Source organism: Centruroides sculpturatus, unplaced genomic scaffold, assembly GCF_000671375.1.
Source record: "Centruroides sculpturatus isolate CEXI.00-Female unplaced genomic scaffold, Cexi_2.0 scaffold320, whole genome shotgun sequence".
Classification (NCBI taxonomy): domain Eukaryota; kingdom Metazoa; phylum Arthropoda; class Arachnida; order Scorpiones; family Buthidae; genus Centruroides; species Centruroides sculpturatus.
In genome coordinates this window covers 174,310-193,848 of record NW_019384745.1, presented here as the reverse complement: position 1 = coordinate 193,848, position 19,539 = coordinate 174,310, and the positions used below count along the sequence as shown (strand labels likewise).

Here is a 19,539-nt window from a genome sequence, read left to right as displayed (position 1 = left end):
TTCCTAGTATATTTTATAATACTAGAAATTCATTTTGATTAAATTGATCTGATGGTTTATAGTAATCAATGAAATTTAACTAATACAATTTTATACAGTTTTGAAAAAATATCAATGACTATAATTACTCAGATTATTAATTAAATTATAGTAATCATCATCAATTATACTTAAAATATAGATATTTTTAAATTCTATTCTGTAAGCTTCATTACAAATCAAACATCTTTAAATCAGTAAAAATATTATATCAGTAAAAATATTAGTAATAAGCAGCTGAATGCTTCTTATATTAAAAGCAAGAAATAGCTAAAATATATGTGGTGTGTCTAAAATGTTCAGTGGTGGAATATCTTGAATGCAATGCATACATCCAAAGACATGTCTAGAAGCACCTTTTAGTGTGGAATATGCATGGTTACAAGTGGGCTTCTACTTCAGTCATTCAAGCACACTTTGTGTAATAAATAGGTAGCATCAAACAGCAATTGAACAATGGCTTGTCTCATGGAGAGTACTTTGAAGACCAATAAAAGTAATTCCTATGTATCTTCATTGAATGTTAGAATGAAAACAACAAAATAAGACTTATTAGACATACCATGTACAGTACATGTTGTTATCAGTATAAAGTAACTATAAAACTTCTCACAAACTTAGTGAATTTTTGAAAAAGAATGTCAATATTTTACAAAATTAGTTAAAGGAATATTCTTATATATAATCATCATGTGAAGATTAAGAAAGAAAAACTGTTCATAATTTAATTATTATTATTATAAATATTTGTATAATTCACTGCCATGCTCTGGATTTGATATTACATATTTTAGATTTCAGAGCATGAATAAATTAAACTTTTAAGTAAAAGTATTAAATACAATGTGTATTTCAAATTAAAGGAAAATTCTGTATATAAATTGTAAATATCAATGAGAAAAACTTAAGATTTGATAATGTGTGTTTAATATTTAGCAACAGTTTCAATGTAGTTTTTAAATCAACATTGAAAAAATTAAAACAAAATAATAATTATGAAAGTAAAGCATGAGTATAATGATACTTAATTTTTAGAGAATTAAAAGTTATTAAGAACGTTATATTAAATTTTAATATCTAGATTTAATTGAATCTCTTACCTTAATATATAAATTCTTAAAAAAAGACCTCTAAATGTTCAAAATTAAATAAATTTTAATCAATTCCTGTAGACCAACAGAACATCAAAATTTGAATTTAATCCTTACCAAGTTTGTAAAAATAATATTTAAAAAAAATCTATATGAATGCTGTTATAAATAAATTATAATTTGTGATTTGCACTCTAGCTATTATTTTAATGAAGATGATCAAAGGCATCAAAAAGTTTTCAACATGTCAAAAATAAAATTTTAATACTCTTAAGCAAATAATAATAAAAATAAACTTGAAAAATAAGAAAAATCTATCCTTTCAAAGTATTCTTATTTGTTTGAATACAAAAACATTAATTTAAAAGGAAAGAACTTTTATTGAATAAACCATTCATAAATTATTCACAAGGCAATTAAACAAAAATTTTATTACTATATATGAGACTTTATTAATGATGAAGAATGCATATTATATAAATAAGATCTTAATTGACTTAGCTTTTCATGAATTTTTAACATTCATTAATGAAATAACTTCTAGAGAAATGGATATGTATCTGTCTACTAAATTAGGTAATGTCAAACTACTTGACTACTCAACCTCAAATTAGATTAGTGTGTTTTTAGGAGAATTATTTTTATATAACTTGCCTAGAAATGAGTATTACATCTATTTCAACAGACAACAGAACTGATACAGTCTGGAATGTTGTTTTGCACTATTAATATCAGCTGCTGTTTAAAAACATAATTCTTATGTTGGCTAGAGACAGAAAGAACAATTTACAATACTTAAAACTGGAATTGAACTATTCTTAGAAGATAAAAAGTAGATTACTTATTGATATTTGGAATGAGATTTATTTTATGCCTGGTTAATTGCTACCTTCAAAAAAATAAAGTCCAAAACCATTTTTGCTGCTGATAACAGATCCATTTAATATACAGATATATCACCATTTCTACAGAAGTTATTACCTTTAGAAGAAAGGCTTTTGCAACACTCATTATGTAGTTAACATTGATGATAATCCTGAAATTTTGGCACTTTTTAGGGAATTATGAATTTTATACTAAAAATAGATACCTGTAATGACTTCATCTGTCTTATGAGATATGACTAGCATGAAATTTCTTATTTATTTGTATAAAACAGCACTGATATTTTCGGCATCACAGTTAATACAGATTGTTTTCTTCTTTAGCGATCTACTGAAATATGAATTACATTTCTATTTAAAAATGATATGAACAGTTAATGATTGAGAATTTAAATATATCAGGCACTTCTCCTTTAAGTCCATTTATACATCATTTTAGAATTTTGTTGACCAATATATTGTATTCCTTGTCATTGTTGAATTACATTGAGTAGTGGTATTTGTAGACGAATGGGAAGAGGGAAGTGAAACTACTGCTTCTGGCGATCGAGGACAAGCGACTGGGCGAAGTCTATTTTGGGTAAAGCTGAAAAAGTAATTTAGAAAAGATTTTACTCAATTGATTTTATATTTACAAGCAATTTTCTTAAAATAAAATTTAATAGAAAATGACTAGTATATTTTATGAATTTCATTAGTTTGCTTGTTTGATAGAGCTGAAATATAATAATTTTAATATTCATTAAAGCACTGTATATAAACAGTGGTAGCCAAACTGTGGCTTAGCAAGCCACAGTTTGGCCACCACAATAAGGGTCTAGAAATTAGGAGCCACAATAAGGGTCTAGAAAAGCTGCAATGCAGCTTTTCTAGACCCTTATTGTGGCTCCTAATTTCTTTTTATAACCTTGGTATATACTACATAGCCAGAAAACTTACAAAACTTTTATGTGTATTACATAATGTAATATACACAAAGGTCATAAAGCATAACTTGCAACTTAATTTTAAATATACAACTGAAAGCTTAACTGAAACTTAATTCTAATTTTATGAATGTACCCCTACCTGACCCAACTTTATGATATGTTACTCCTTCAATCATTAAATAGTGGTATTTACTATGATACATATAATATATAGTTAATCACTTTTCTATAGTTAAAATACTATAAATAGATGATGTGGCTCTCATTTATTTCCAATAGGCAGTGTATGGCTCTTATTATGATAAGGTTTGGTCATCCTTGGCATATAATTTTAAATTTTCATTCAACTGCTAAAATTACAAAGCACTTAATACTTTTTGATTTATTTGTGTAATATGAGTAGTAAGATCACAGATAAATCTATAAATATATAGTGCTGAATTTATTAAGAAGAGAGTTGATAAAATTTAAAAAATTATTATTATTTAATAATTTTAGAATGTTGAATGTTATACCGATTCTGTTAATCACTGGCTAGTGTTGATATATTATAAACAAAACAAAAAAATACCTCAAGACTTCTTGAGTTTAAACATAGTAAAATAAAAAACAAAGCAATAAAATTGTTTACAAAATTGTTGTATATTAAATCATGACCTTAATTAACAAATAACACAAAAAAATTAATGCAAGAATTTGCATTTTTAAAGAAATAAATACTTTAAGTGAAGCATAAGTGACCAAAAAAAAAACTTTTGACACTGCTGATTAGTATTTAGTTACATTGCGTTTTGCCTATATTACTGCATTCACACATTGTATTAATAGAAGCATGACAAACTCATGTTGAGTAATTCCATCCTAGACTTCCTGGATTTTTTGACATAAGCAGTCACAGTCTGTTGATCTTTCTCCATAGATTTTCAATGGAAAAAAATATAGACTATTAGATAGTCAACACAACATATTAATAATGTGATTTGCAAGCCATGCCCTGTTTTAAGAAAGCTTTCTTCCATACATGAAAAAACTGCCAAAAGATCTGCTGATGTTTTTTCTGGTTTGCAGAGTGCCAAGATCTTAAAGACATGCAACTCTATAGTACCATAATTTCTGGGAACTTTGTTATATGATTAAAACACAAGATAAAAGAATTATACTTTCTTTGGATCACGTTTTTTTGTTGCTCCCAATGCAAAAACCTCCAACTATGCTTTATTGCTGGAAACAGTCCTGTTCCACTACTATTGCACTCAATTTTAAACCTTGTTTCCTCACTTCATGTAAGTTTTCATTTGAGGCTTAGTTAACAGGAATTTTTCTTAGCAGTAAAAGAAAAATCACATGTTGACACAAACATTCTATTCTCATGCTGACATAAATGCACTATTATCTTATCACGTGAAACTTGATAAGTCTCTTTAGTAAGTTGTTTACTACTGGCTGCATTCTATTCAATTATCAATTCTGTATGGGATGCTTACCAGTTTTCTTTGATAATTTTACACAAGAACATGATTGAAAAATTGTAGCAGCTTTCAATCATCCTGGGTCAATGCTACCAGTTTTGTTGCACTTTTTAATATCAAAATTGTTGATCTGTCAATTTTTAGCTTTGTAGCTGCAAGAACTCTCTCTCTTCAAGAAAGTTTATGATTATTTCTGAAATATTACAGCTTATTGCTTTCCAGATACCATTTCTTTTACTAATTTACACCTAATGAATATTGCTATTTATGCCTATATTATATTATATTATTGTACATAAATGTTTAATTTTTGTACAATAATATAGACTATTAGATAGACTATGTATGGCTCTTATTATGATAAGGTTTGGTCATCCTTGGCATATAATTTTAAATTTTCATTCAACTGCTAAAATTACTAATTAATATATTCAATATATTCAATGTTTGTATCAAAAAAACAGACTTCCCTACCAATATGCAGAAAAAAAAGAAAAGAAGAAAAGAATGCGATGAATAGATTTTGAAGTACAGTAATACCTCGACTTACGCTACCCCGACTTACGCAAACTCGGAGTTATGCGATTTTCAAATCTTGTCAATTCATCTTTTGTTTGAGCGCCACACAAGTAGTGCCAGAGGTATTTTCTGTCATTGCTAAAAGTGTCCAAAGTTTTTTGTCACCTACGATTTCTTTAATTTGTGCACTTTTACTGATGTTATCAAATAAAATTCTGTGTTAAACCATATGATTATTAGTAACATTTTATCTTAATTCTTGTAATTGAGTTGTCTGTGGTATTTATGTTTGACTCATCAGATCACAATTGAAAAATTTGTGTGTGTTTCAGTTATATTTGGCAATTTTTAAGTTAAATTATGACAATGTTTTAAGAAATGTCTTAGTTTTTCCTCCAGAAAACAAGGAAGGGGAAGTTAAGGACCATGTTTGGTTGAGAAAATTTTATAATGTTATGTCTTCATTACTATAAACTAGTAATAATTTGATAACTATCACATGTTTTACACATTAAATTCCCTCTGTTTATATCTTTGAAGAACTACTGCAAATTTGATTATCAAAACAATAGATATCTTCATATATTATTCCAGTTAGTGATTACTTTTATCATTGCAACATTTTTACTGGAAAAAATGAATCTAAAAAGGAATATTTCATTAATCTAAAAATATTACTATATATTAGAACTTATCTAAATGTTACTCCCAAATATAGTGACTTTAATCTTGGTTGTTGTTGTTGTTAAATGAAGAGAAAAATTTGTTATATTATTTGTTTTAATTTCTGTATAAATTAAATATTTTTATAAATATAGTGTTATTAGAAAAACAATAGAATAATTTTTATTTTCAATATGAAGTAAAGAATTCAGAAAGAACTCCATTACAATAGTTCAGTTTTACCTTTGTAATATATTCAATGTTTGTATCAAAAAAACAGACTTCCCTACCAATATGCAGAAAAAAAAGAAAAGAAGAATGCAATGAATAGATTTTGAAGTACAGTAATACCTCGACTTACGCTACCCCCGACTTACGCAAACTCGGAGTTATGCGATTTTCAAATCTTGTCAATTCATCTTTTGTTTGAGCGCCACACAACTCTTGATTACTCACTCCCACTACACTATTGTTCGGCTTACATGTTCAGACGTGTCGAGCAGAATCGACGCATAGCTATAATTTATTTTGTGTTTGTTATATCTACAGAGACTTGAGAGACTATGTGGTGATTTCTTGTAACCGTGAATGAATCAAAAGATGAGATAAGATTAATGAGAACATTTATTAGCTTACATACATCCAACTTGGATTTTACACAAATTGTGAAATTATACCCCAACTTACGCGAATTCGACTTATGCAGTTATCATTCGGTCCCACCTATCACGTAAGTACTGTATTTGATAAACAATAAAAACAATCTTATTTTTATGTTTATAAGAATTTTCTTAGCAATAACATAATCGAATTTTGAGGATGTGAGCATCCTCAGCATTTTGGGTGAGACAATGTAGGACATTCCAAAGGGCCATTGGCATCAAATGTTTTAAAACATTTGTTAAGTTATTTTTTATCTCAAGTTTAAATAAGTGTAAGTAATGAATATTCTTCTAAAATATAAAGAAACTGATATTAAAGAAGTTTATAGATAAATACAGTAGACCCCCTATAATACTGTTGATAATTCTGTTTTATATGAATTCCATGTTGTACGAGTCACTTAGGACTTGTACAACATGGAATTCATATAAAACAGAATTATCAACAGTGTTATGGGGGGGGTCTACTGTAATAATTTTTAAATATCCAAAATATATTTTAGAAATTGTTTTATATAATTTCAAAAGGCCATAGAAGGATAAGCATGGTGAATTGACCACAGACAGATGAAGGGATGAAAGTTGGCCCAAAAGTATCTGTCTGGGGTCAATTTGCCATGCTTATCCTTCTATGGCTTTTGTGCAGAAAGTATCTAAAGTTTATAGACTGAAAAATTTATTTTGAAGATATTCCAAGTAGCACATGGAATAACATTTTTAAAAAAATTAGCTATTTCATTGATAACTTCTATAGTTATTTGCATTTTCTAAAGTTTTTAAGAAATTTAACCCATTACTTGAATAATTCTTATATCTTAACAAAATCATCTGTTTGTAGAATAATTTTACTCTGTCAAATATTCAGTATCTTAATTTTGTATGTAATTTCTGTTATTTATTATTATTAATACAATAATAAAAACTACAGGAAAAAGGTCATTAAAGCACAGCTATAATATAATTACACTTAGCTGTTAACCATAGGTTATAAGTCTGTAAGCGTGCTTTTGTTTACCATTATTAATAAATATTCATTGAGTTTTCATAAAAGTGTTGGAAGATTTGTGTACCAACTCTACAGCTCAATATAACTATTTCTTAAAAACAAAAAAATTGAGCTTTTATTTTTTGAAAAATGACCAATAAAATGCATTACAATTTTAATATTTTTACAAGATTAGGGAGAGAAAATAAATCAATAAAATATGGGACTTAATTATTATATGTTTATTGAGTTTCAGGGTGGAGAGGATGGGAGTGGACCATCCCCTAAAACTTCATTAAAATGGGGTCTATCAATTCATCCTTTTTCATACACCATAGAAGTAGCCTTTACATTGGTTTGAAGAAATCACTTCATAAAAACATATAACAATAGGTAAAAATTTACAATTAAAAACGATCAGACGTCAGCCTTTCATTTTAGGTATCTGACGCCTTAACATTAATTAAAAATTAAGTAAATCTTCTCACCAACTGCCAAGTTTTATACCATCTGTATCAGGTTCAAGCCCTCTAGTGGTGGATACGAGTTATCTTTGATTTGCATACAGTTACAATTTCATGATGAACTCAGGATATTTTTCTTCTAATTTTCAATTAGAGATTCAGACTATGTACAAAAAATTATTTAATTTTTGAGTCTATCAATTCATCCTTTTTCATACACCATAGAAGTAGCCTTTACATTGGTTTGAAGTAGCCTTTACATAGCCTTTACATTCAAACCAATGTAAAGGCTACTTCTATGGTGTATGAAAAAGGATGAATTGATAGACTCAAAAATTAAATAATTTTTTGTACATAGTCTGAATCTCTAATTGAAAATTAGAAGAAAAATATCCTGAGTTCATCATGAAATTCATTAAAATGGTTTGTCATCAACTTAGGCGGCCAAAACTTTGAAGTTCAATAAAATGAAATTTTGTATGAAATGCATTCTGTTTAATCATACACAATCACATTTAATGCTGTATTTTGACAAGTAAAGCTGAGTGAAAAAAAATGCATGTCATAATCTGTATAACTGCTAATCAAAAGAACCAAAAACTTAAGAAATCTCAAATGATTGCCGTAATTAATTGGGCAATAATTACTGCGATCATTTGGTCAAGTATCAAACATATCAGGCTTTGGAAAGTTTATTATTTATAATTTAAAGAAATGTTTTGATTCCATCCAAACTGAAGAATTTAAGAAATGTTTTTGACTCCATTAAAATGTTTTGTTTTCTCAATTAGCAGTTATACAAATTGTGAAGTTTGGCACCATATACATTGGTATATGGTGCCAAATTTACACCGTATATATAAATATATATGTAAGGCTCTGTTGTACTAAGATCAATGACATAGCAGATTTTGAATAAAATTAGATCAAGAATCGCAGTTATTTAAGTGTAGTAGAGTCTCTACAGTTCATCACATCTGGTAAACTGACACTCTGCAGGATAGCACACATGAAATTTTTAATGTATGCTGTCAGTCTCTAATTATTTGTGACTGTTTTGCCAACCTCATTAGCAACAATCATGATTAATATGATACATTCAGTTCACTGGACTGACATGTCAGATTATAGCAACTCTACCGAATTTTGTTTTTAACATATACCATCATAACTTATAATTTACATTAAACAAAATGGTCATTTCAGATTTTCTTTAAGAGAATATTTACTACTTACTAATCATAATGATTTACAAGTCTTCTATTTAATATAAAAATATAAATTACTTCAAAAATTCTTGTATGTAAAAAAAATTAACACATACTTTACCTAGTAATGGACGGATTAGAGATAGATGCAGCATTTGAAGGTTCTTGCTCATTATATCCCGAAGAGACTGGGTTATTCATCTGGTACGGTGGAGGCGGTTCTTGCGGCACAATAGAATGATAAAACATGTGTCTTGCTCCGTGAGGATTACCTAATACAGGATGCATAATTAATATAATACAACTAAAATCAGAAAAACAATAAGAATTTTATAGAAATTTAGTCTATATAATATGATGACAGATTTTTTAACATGTATAAATGATGTAAAATAATCCTAATTTAGTGCATACAATGACTTGCAATATACAGGGTATCTATAAAGTATTACACTTTAGACCACTCTGGAGACAAAACTGTTAAAGATTGATAAATGTTAAATGCACCTTTAAAATTTTATCTCAACATGAGAAAATTATGGACAACTATGAAAAATGTAACCATTTTTGTCACTCTAAGGGCCTCTACAGGTACTGTACCACTGTTGCAGCAGCATCAAAGATATTGTTAAATGTGCTTTATGCTACTTGAGTTACATTAGCAACATGCTGAGGATAACAAGACTGTCTTTCCTTTCAACTCACTTGTTCATTCTGATAAATCCACAACTCCACCTGCTTGTAAACCTTGCTCTTCAATAGCCACGAAACCAAAAGTTACAAGGTGGAATCAGTGAACGAGCAGACATTTGGCAAGAAAAGGGCAATCAGTTGGTCTTTTCAAACATGCTAGACCAGGGGTGACCAACAGTTTTTGCCCCAGGCCAAATTGGAAAGAAAACTTTTTTCACGGGCCGAACCAGAGGATGACCTAGGAAGATTTTGAGGTGGTGCGAGATCTCATTGTGGTGTCACCCTGTAGAGACTAAATTGTACATAGAGATTACAGATACATTTTTCACATTATTGTGCTTTATCAACATTCTACGCTGTACTTAAGAGATTTGTAATGGAGGGTTAATTCTAACTGGACAGAGAGTTGTTGACCTTTTTTTTCTTAGATGTTAGAATTTTTCACCAATCTATTCTGACTTGAGTAGCTAATATTGAAAGATTAATCGCAGGCCGTATGTTGGTCATGCCTGCGCTAGACCGTCTCTCTCTCAATGACTGTGGTGCAACTACTGTTACTTGATCCTGCTACTGCAACAGTGGTCGTCATTATAGCAGATCACTAACAGAGAAAAAATTTATCTATTTTTGAAATTCTGTCCATAGTTTTCCTGTGTCAAGATAAGGTCAATTGACAAAATTCTATATAGAGATATTTATCTCTTGTCTCCAGAGTGGGCTAAAGCATTATACTTTAATATACCCTGTATAATAAAATTGGGCTGCGGTTAAATCTTTACAGGTTATTTTTAATAACTAACCTTATCTACAAGGCAGATTTATTATTAAATTAACTTAATTTTAGCCCAAAGCAAGTTGTTTAATGCTTAAAATTTCTTTCAAGTAGACATTTAAATGATGATGATTTAGAAAGAATTTTGAGAACATTTTATACATTACTCCATATTACTTTTAAAATTTTACAATAAAAAGATATGAATCTGTTGCAATCCTTCAGACTAACATATGTCTGGATTCAAAATTCCAGCATACGTTATCTGAAAGAAATTACAACACACCTTGGATAATTGAAACAATATTCATCATACTTTCCAAATGAGACGCGTCAGCCGCCGTCGTGCCGAACACGGGTAACTGATTGGAGATGTTGGGATGGTGACAGTCTAGATTGACTAGTACATGTGGTTCACTGGTGTCTATCGGTGTCGTCACGGCACTGTTCTGTCCTGAAAAGGAGTACATGTTGGCCACACCACTGGCCGTGCTGCTGCAGTGCATTCTATACAATGGACCTGAAATGTTAAACTCTTTGAGTATTTTACCAAGGCGTTTTATTTAAATCATTGTCTGTAGTCTTTACCAATATCGGTTTCGAGACATTACTTGATTTAATGTCTCTCACAAGATATTACCTTCACTCGTTAATCATGATATTAGCAAAAGTAATGGAATATTTCAAAGAAGAAGGAAAAACATTGGTTAAAGTTACTTATAAATATATATTAGGAAGTTACAGGGAGAGAAAAAAATACCACATACCTCCGTTAACCGCCGGTCGACGACGTCCGAAGTGAAGGCAGCGTCGACAGACCAAACAGGACACCAGCGTGACCAGCACCACGGCCAACAAGACTCCCAACACAATGCCCAATAAAACAGTCTGGCTGAAAATCATACGCACAACTTATAAAATGCTTTAATTTCAACGGAAAATAATCATTTTTTATTTATAATTTAACTCTTTCGGAGATCCAATGTATTTGAACGTTATGATACTTCTACATCTTAATCATGTGGTGTCCCTTTCTGATGGTTTTCTCCAATCTTTACTACATTAAAATTCACCCAATAGTACAAGAATGCATTATAATTTTGTTTATGGAAAGATAAATTAATGCAATTTGCATTGTTTCTGAAAAAGTAAATAAAGTCTAGTTTGAAGATGCCTATTTTATACAATAATAATAAATATAGAAACGAATTCACAGTATAGGAATGCCCAAAATTCCTGTAGTGTAAATTCTCTTGGTTTTCACAGAGTTGGCTCAAAAAAGACAATTTAATTAAATGGCAGGGAATTAAAGGATACTGTAATTATTATTTATTTAAAATTCCTTTTCATGTATACTGGCCTCGAGCAAAATACCATATTTAGAACACATTAATATATAAGTTCAATTGACTTAAATAAATTATTGGCTGCGATACAAGTCGATGACTAATACAGTTAGCCCCGTATTAGTCAGACGGGAAATGGCGATTCTTCCAATTATCGACTGGGTGTAGACAATTTATTACTTGTATTTGCACTAAACTTCTCGCATTAAAAGGGATTCTTATAGAAAGCGGATAATTTAAGTAAAGTTTAAGATATTTTACACAAAATTAAATTTTATTAACCGAAAGCCACCAGCGAAAACTGTAATTTGCTATCGTACTTAGTCTAATTTGAAATTTTAATGTAATTCGATTGACACGTAACGAGCTGCACGGTTTTTGAAATGATACTGAAATTATAAAAATATATAATTTATTAAGGTAAATTTATATATAAATTACTTTTATTTTAATAAAGGACCCATAAAAGAACGCTCGGTACAAGTACAAACTTTCCAAATTGGAAATTACATATATACAGTAGAGCGTCGTTTATCCGAAAGTTGGTTATCGGAAAGAATTCCAGTCGGCAAATTTAAATTTTCGGTAGTGCTGTGGCGCTGCAATCTTTGGCTATATCTTGGGCTACTTTAATATTTTTTTGTTGATGTGTGTTTTTTAGCTGGCAGCACTGGCACATTTGTGTGGTGTTTTTCTCAGGACTGTCATGCTGAAACGAACGTTTTTGATACTAGATTAACTTCCAAAGTATAATTTTTTTGTTTTTATATTTTTCAATATATTTATTTTGTTTGTACAAAATAAAGAAATAATTTTTAACGATACAATAGCCACGATTATTATTTTAAAAAGTTTACGTTAGGCTTAACATCGACGAAAATTCAACGCGAAGCGACTCGCAACGGAGAAAAATTTCAACATGGGATAGGTTAATGTATTTTTTCGTACATAATTGGTTATCCGAAAAATAAGTTATCCGAACAACCCCAGTCCCCAATTGATTTGAATAAACGACGCTCTACTCTATAACTATTTGTAGTTAGGTTCAAACTTTGATAAAATATGAAGAAATAATAAACACTAAGAATGTGGATCGAACTTTTTAAATTATCGACCGAACGTCTGTGTGTATGTGCAATGTAAATCAAAGCTCGATATGATGTGTTAATAATCTAACAGGGAGACATCCATTCAGCAAAATTCAAATCAAAGCTCGAGGATTCTTTGTAAGCTAAAATAAAAGAATAATTAAATTAAAACACTAAGTTGAGCATAAATTAACATGACTTGTTCAATATTTAGTAAATGGAGCATTATTCCAATTAACTGTTAAATGTAATTTTTGGAAAAGTAGCAAAATATTGCTTCTGTCAAAGCGTAGAGGAGGAAACTTCATTCAAGTTTTGTCATCAGTTAATGGATACTCGAAGAGGAGCGGAAAACGACACAAATTATTCGGAACCGTCGATAAAAATGGATGTATTTATTGATCAGAAATTGGAAAATTGGAGCAAAATGTTAAGAATTTATCACAATCGATAAAAGAAAATACCCAAAAATAGGAAATCGGAGGACGAGATAGAGAATTATTGTGATCGACTACGCGCGAAACGAGCGATTGTAAGTTTCATTGTTATTTGAAGACAAAATGATCCATTGATGGATTCGATAACGAAACCATTTAGTGGTCCATCGGAATAAATTAACCGTTTGAAGCGTACACACTGCTAAATCTTCCTCCCAAATTAGTAGTCCACGCTCCAGACCAATTAATAAACGCGAAATATTAATTCATTACGGCGAAACCTGCGTAAACCGGACTGGTATGGTACCGGTTTGGCAGGTTTCCGTTTGGGACAGGGTTCACTGTGTATAATTTATCTTTTATATTAAAAGATTTATTAATTTCTGATGAAATTTTTCGACATTTCGCAAAGAATTAAATGCCATTTCTCTGTTTGCCATTGAGAACAATATGGATGTTGTCCGCTTAAGAGTTTTACTCTTGGAATAAACGATTACATATACATTAAAAAACTGATTTAAATTGACTTTATATAGAGAGAGAAGGACGAGAAAGTTAAAAAGTAAGTATTATATATTCATTAAAATGAAAAATGCAGAGAGTAGATTTAAAAACAAACGATCATCCCTGATTAACTCGAGTACGGTATCCAAATTCGTCGAGAGATTCGAAACAAAGAAATTGTATGAAGAGAAGCCAACCATTTTATTTTATTTTATACTTTTTTCTGCGGTTTTTTTAAGATAAAGTAACAACGATTGTAAATCTCTTAGGAGGAAAAAAAAATTCCTCCCATTTTCTATCCGGGATGCTGTTTCTCTATATATAATGCGCAGCTACTCTTCTACTTCTTCTTCCAGTTTATTTAATAAGTTCGACGCTCGATTCCCTCCAAGTTTGTCTCGTTTGAGATGTATTTTAATGATGTTGCACGAAAAAAAATGCATTATGCTGCTGTCTTGCGAAACAACAATAGAAATTATTCGAATCTTGCAGATTTTTACTGTCTCAAATTGATATTTTCACTGGGAAAAGTAGAACAACAGGATTGATTAATGTAGCATAAAGTAAAATCTATGTAAACCGGACAGGCACGTTACCGAATATTTTTCCGGTTTTTTAAACAAGTATTCTTTTTAACACACAAAACCGCTGCGTCCGAAGAATTCTTCTCGTTTAGGCGGATTTCCGTTTCTAACAGTTTTTACTGTATATTAATTAAAATGTGAACTTTGTAAGGAGTTAATTGTCTTATTCTGTAGCTTAAGAAAGTCTATAAGGAATTACTATAGTAAAACCTGTCTAAAACGGAAACATGTTTGGAACGGAGCGATTTTGTGTTAAAAAGGGCCCGTGCTAATCTGGAAAAAAATATTCGGTACGATGCGATTCCAGTTTACACAGGTTTTACTTTACTAGAAAATTTCTTATAGACTATACTAGAAACTAAAATATGCAAGAATTATATAATTAGAAGGGTTTGTGTATATATCCATATATATAATGATATAATTATAGAAGTAGAGAGAATACAACCAGGAAACAAAATATTGTAATTATAGAGAAAAGTACTAATTCCCTGAATATTTTCTCTATAATTATATTCTTTTCTGATTGTATTCTCTTTCTATAATTATATAATTCTTGCGTATTCTCTGTTTACATCCTCTAATTCCTCCAACATTCTGGTATATGAAAGAATTAAAGCATTTTAAACATTTTAAGTGTAATTTTTCTCAATTTAGAGATGGAAATACGACGACATTTTGTTTCAAAATACCCTTTAAAATATTTGGATATTTTTAGATTTTTCTTTACGTCCGATCGGATTGAAGATATTTATTTTAAATATAAAAATACCTTAAATATTCGGTACGTAGACGATCCAATAAATTATTCATTCTCGTGCCATAACTTAAAATATGTCCATTTGTTTTTTTAAATTTCAAAAAACAATCTATTCATCACGTAAATATGAGAAGTAATGATATTTTTATCAGCAAACCGTATGCTTTATAAATTATAATATTTTTATGGCCTGCAGCGGACATTTTTATGTAATTTATCACGTTTCTCACGATCTTTTCTAATTCTTCTCCATTTAGAACGTGAGTAACGTTGAACATTTATAATAAATTCTATGTTCTAATTCGTAATATAAACTGATATTCAAATCGGATTAAATTGTATCTAAAAATATGAAATTCCTGAAAAATCTCACGTTCAAATATGAATAAATTGAATATTTGCGGGTCACGAATCGAAAAATTTTCTGTAAAACGTGACTTTTTAAGTAATTTGTTAACTTTCAGTAGACTTTTTTTTAAATCGAAAAAGTATGGGTGCGCCATGTCTAAAAATGATCAAAATGTCATCTAATCCGAGTTTTCAGTTAAAATCGTCCGATTTTAACTGTTAAAATACTTCGTTAACAGAAGGAAAGTGTGGCCATCGGTAAAAAAATGATCCCTCGGATTTTTTGCATTCGAATCCTTGAAAAATGCCAAAAAAGTTGGATGTTAGTGTGTGGGGGACATGATTTTTTTCGCGCACTTGAAAACTTAATAACTCTTGTACCTTTTTTCGAAAACTTCTGAATTTTTACATAGAGATTTGGGTATTAGGGGGAAACGTTTCTAGAAATTTTCAAAAAAAATCTGACCGTTGATTCGGGAGATATGGCCCATTCCCCTAAATATCTCCCAAACCAGTCTGAAGACTTAAACGTAATGGTAGCAATTACGTGTATTAGGAACGAAAACAAAGAATGCCGGGAAAGAATAGTAACAGCGTTGACAGCTTTTTTGCGTAATTTACTATTGTTTTCATTATCTTACACTAGCCGAACATCAAAAAAGTTTGAATTTCTTTTTTCTTTTTTTTTTTAAGATCTTCACGTGCAGCTTCTTGCATTAACTTTATTTAGGCTACGTAACGCATGGTTTTCCGGGATTTTTTCGATGATTTTAATGAGGACATTCATAAATCAATCAATAATTTGTGGTACCTCGAAATACAGTAACGCGTCCACGCGTAACGGATTCGCAATTACAACTGTCATTGATCGTGATCAATATGACTCATTGTGATAAATTCTTGATGGAATCTGCTACACTTTCCCTCTCGAAAGTAAAACTCGAGAAACTTTCGAGATGATGTAAGAAGGAAGACAATCGTTAATTCGTTTCGTTTCCTGAAAAAACGGTTCCAAATTGGGGTCATCACGTAACAAGCCTTATCAATTATTGTATACGCTCCTTAACTAAGATCACGTGTATAGTTACAGATCACTAACGATTATAAAGCCCTGTAGGATCTAATTAGCACTTTATAGGAGTAATCTTTAGTTAATTCTTGCTTGCTGCTGATATTGCAGCAAGCAAGAATTCCCAATCAAACTTTTTCCCCGTATAATACGCACGTAAATAGGAGTCTAATTAAGGGGAATGACCTTTATTATGAATAGGACCTTTATTACGGTCATAAGCGACAAAATTATAATTTTTTATTCCTAAAATAGGCCCGTGGGAAGCTGAAGAAATAGAGAAATTCGTTGGATTACGAACCAGAAAGATTAGAATTTCGGAACATTTTAATAACATTTTCTTAACACTAAAAATCCCAAATTGTTGGGTCTTCGGGTATACGTTTATTTTATAAAGAATTTCCTTATCAAAAGTCAAATCGCGTTTAAAGGAGCCATTAAATTTCCATTTAGAAAATGTACATCCGTTTCATCGTTGGAAATCGAATGAACACCACATCGACCGAAAATATGGCCGTTTCGTGGAATAACACTAATGACGTTGGACAAGTTTTTTTTTTCTTTTTGCAATTTCCTAGTTCTAACTTGGTGCTTATTCATTCGAGCATTCATCATTTCGTATCCACGAAAGATAAGCCTAAAAACCATCCCTAAATTTGATTTAAATTGCTTATTTTGTCTACTATTACTAATCTTTTATCGCTCCTGATTTCTTTTTTTGATAGAAATCTTTTTAAACGTGATTAAATTTTTTGCTCTTTAAAGATGTTACTGTAGAAGTTTTTTAGTTCTGAGATGTTTACTTATATGCCATGAATGAAAAGTAAGACTATAGAACAAAAGAAACGTACCATGAGGACTCAGCCGAACGGAGACGTGCCATAAGGAGTCAACAGAACGAAGGAGACTGCCACGAGGAGTAAACAGAACGAAGGAAACGTACCTCGAGGAGTCAGCGGAACGGAGACATATCTTTTATGAGCTGGCAGAACGAAAGGAACGAAAGAACGAAAGAAGAGCTGGCAGAACGAAAGAAAGAGCTGGCAGAACGAAGGAAAAATACCAAAAGGAGACTGCAAAACGAAGAACTGACACAAGAAGTCTACAGAATAAAAAATCACTCGCATCCATTCATTAACATCATTCAACAGCACGTTGCTAAAAGCCCAAGATTTTTCTAAACTTAAAATTAATTAAACAAGGAATTTAAGAATGCAATCCAAAAACGTCTGAGACAAGAACAAAAACAACGCGTAAACGTTAAATAATTCGCATATTATATACTTATGAATTATGAGAACGCAAAATGGAGCTTTGCATACAAGAATCTTTTAATTTTTAAATCACTTTTAGTAACGTTAAAATAAAAAAATAATAATAAATTCTTTCTTTAGCAGGAATCCATTGACACAACAAAAAACTGGACGTAATCTACGACAATAAATGTAATCGTCTACAGAACAGATCTTCATAGAAGTAAATTATATCGTAACGTCTGCCTTTCCAGCAAATTACCTAATAAAGATGTAATTGATCTCACTTTGATCCAAATAACAAAATTTCCTCCCTTCGTTAATCATTGAAACTCACGTTTAACATTGGTTTGGGACAGAATAAGTATAAGGTCTTGCCTAAATTTTAAATGGTCTTCACTCCTTTATTCCGATTAAAAATGATTTTAAAACAACATTTCACCCGTTCTTCATTCTTCTTCGAGAAACAACATGGTTTATTATAGTTTCGTATAATTCAGCAAAGTGGATCAAAAATCTATAATAATAATAACAATAAAATGCTATCAAATTTGACGAGACCATAAAATGAAATGGTAATGTCATAAAACTAGAGCGCAGAAAAATGCCATAAAGCGGTGGAAGAAGAACACATACAATAAGGAAATCGGAGAGAAAAGAATGTTATAAGATCGTAGAATGAAGAAGACACAGTATGAAGCTACCATAGAGTGAAAAATAAAACCATATGGGGGCAACAGAGTGAAGGAGGGTGCGATATGGAGAAGGCGCCCAACGTTAGGAGGTCACAAGGTCGTTGAATGATACTGTACGGAGAGAACAGAATGAAGAATGTCACTAAGAGGCCATAGAATTAAGAATATCAGAAAGAAAACAGGAGTTAAGAAGACGAGACAGGGTTGGGATGGATTGATAGTACGCGAGATAATGCAACACGTAGCCGATCTGAACAGGGGGATGCCTCCCGGAAGAACTTTCTACGGGAAACTAGCACCTATTTAGGTGTTAGACACAAGAAAACCTCCACGTGGCCAACCGTTGGCGAGGCGCAAATCCACGACCAATGTTTAACCACTTGGCCACTGGTGGACCGAGACATAGCGAGACCGTAGACTGGGGACAAATGTTTTAATAGGAAGATGGTTTTCAATGCTAACACCGATTTGGTTTTATTCATTGAGGCAACGCGATATGTGGGCGATCTGCAGAGGGGGATGCCTCCCGGGAAGTTTTTTTTATGGAAAACTGGCCCTATTTAGGTGATACTAACGCGAAGAAAGCCAGGAAAATTCCACATGGCCAGGCGCGAACCCACGACCAATCAGTGTTTAGTGGTTTCATCCACTCAGCCACTGGTGGCCGAGACATATAGAGACCAACGAATGAGGATTACAATACACTAATACTAGATTATTTTGATAAACGTTTATAAAAAAATCGAAATTTTTGACTTTGTGATAAGCACAGCTTCTAAAACCAATCCATTTTATTCAAATTAGCAATTTTATGATTTGGAAAAAATAATTTCAAAATTTGTAGGAAAGACGTTATTAAGACGAACAATTTTGTTGAAAATAAACAAATAAATTGAATTAGAAAGGGGAACGTCGCGGAGCGAAACTTTATTCTAGATTACTCGCAAAATAAATAAAACAAGAAAAAAGTTAACTAAACATCTGGAACGAACAGAACAAACAAACAAAAACAGAAATAGAAACACTCGAAAAGCATTTTAATATTAACAAAACATCTTCGGATTTCTTAAGAAAATA

The 19,539-nt window shown here is 30.9% G+C and overlaps 1 protein-coding gene across 5 annotated transcripts in view; it reads right to left on the bottom strand.

The window, feature by feature from the left end:
• Positions 1-1,577: 1,577 nt before the first annotated feature.
• LOC111628438 (protein shisa-2 homolog) overlaps positions 1,578-19,539 on the bottom strand; it is a 71,250-nt gene continuing 53,288 nt past the window's right edge. For 3 of the 5 annotated variants that reach the window (XM_023372224.1, XM_023372221.1, XM_023372223.1), the window contains 4 exons: positions 11,146-11,270; positions 10,665-10,898; positions 9,035-9,185; positions 1,578-2,600 (listed from right to left, as the gene is read on the bottom strand). In XM_023372224.1, the coding sequence (XP_023227992.1) occupies positions 2,450-2,600; positions 9,035-9,185; positions 10,665-10,898; positions 11,146-11,270 (661 nt within the window). In that variant the 3' untranslated portion in view covers positions 1,578-2,449. Of the gene's footprint in view, positions 2,601-9,029; positions 9,186-10,664; positions 10,899-11,145; positions 11,271-19,539 lie in introns of all 5 variants that reach the window. The other 2 variants (XM_023372222.1, XM_023372225.1) reach the window with 2 other exon arrangements.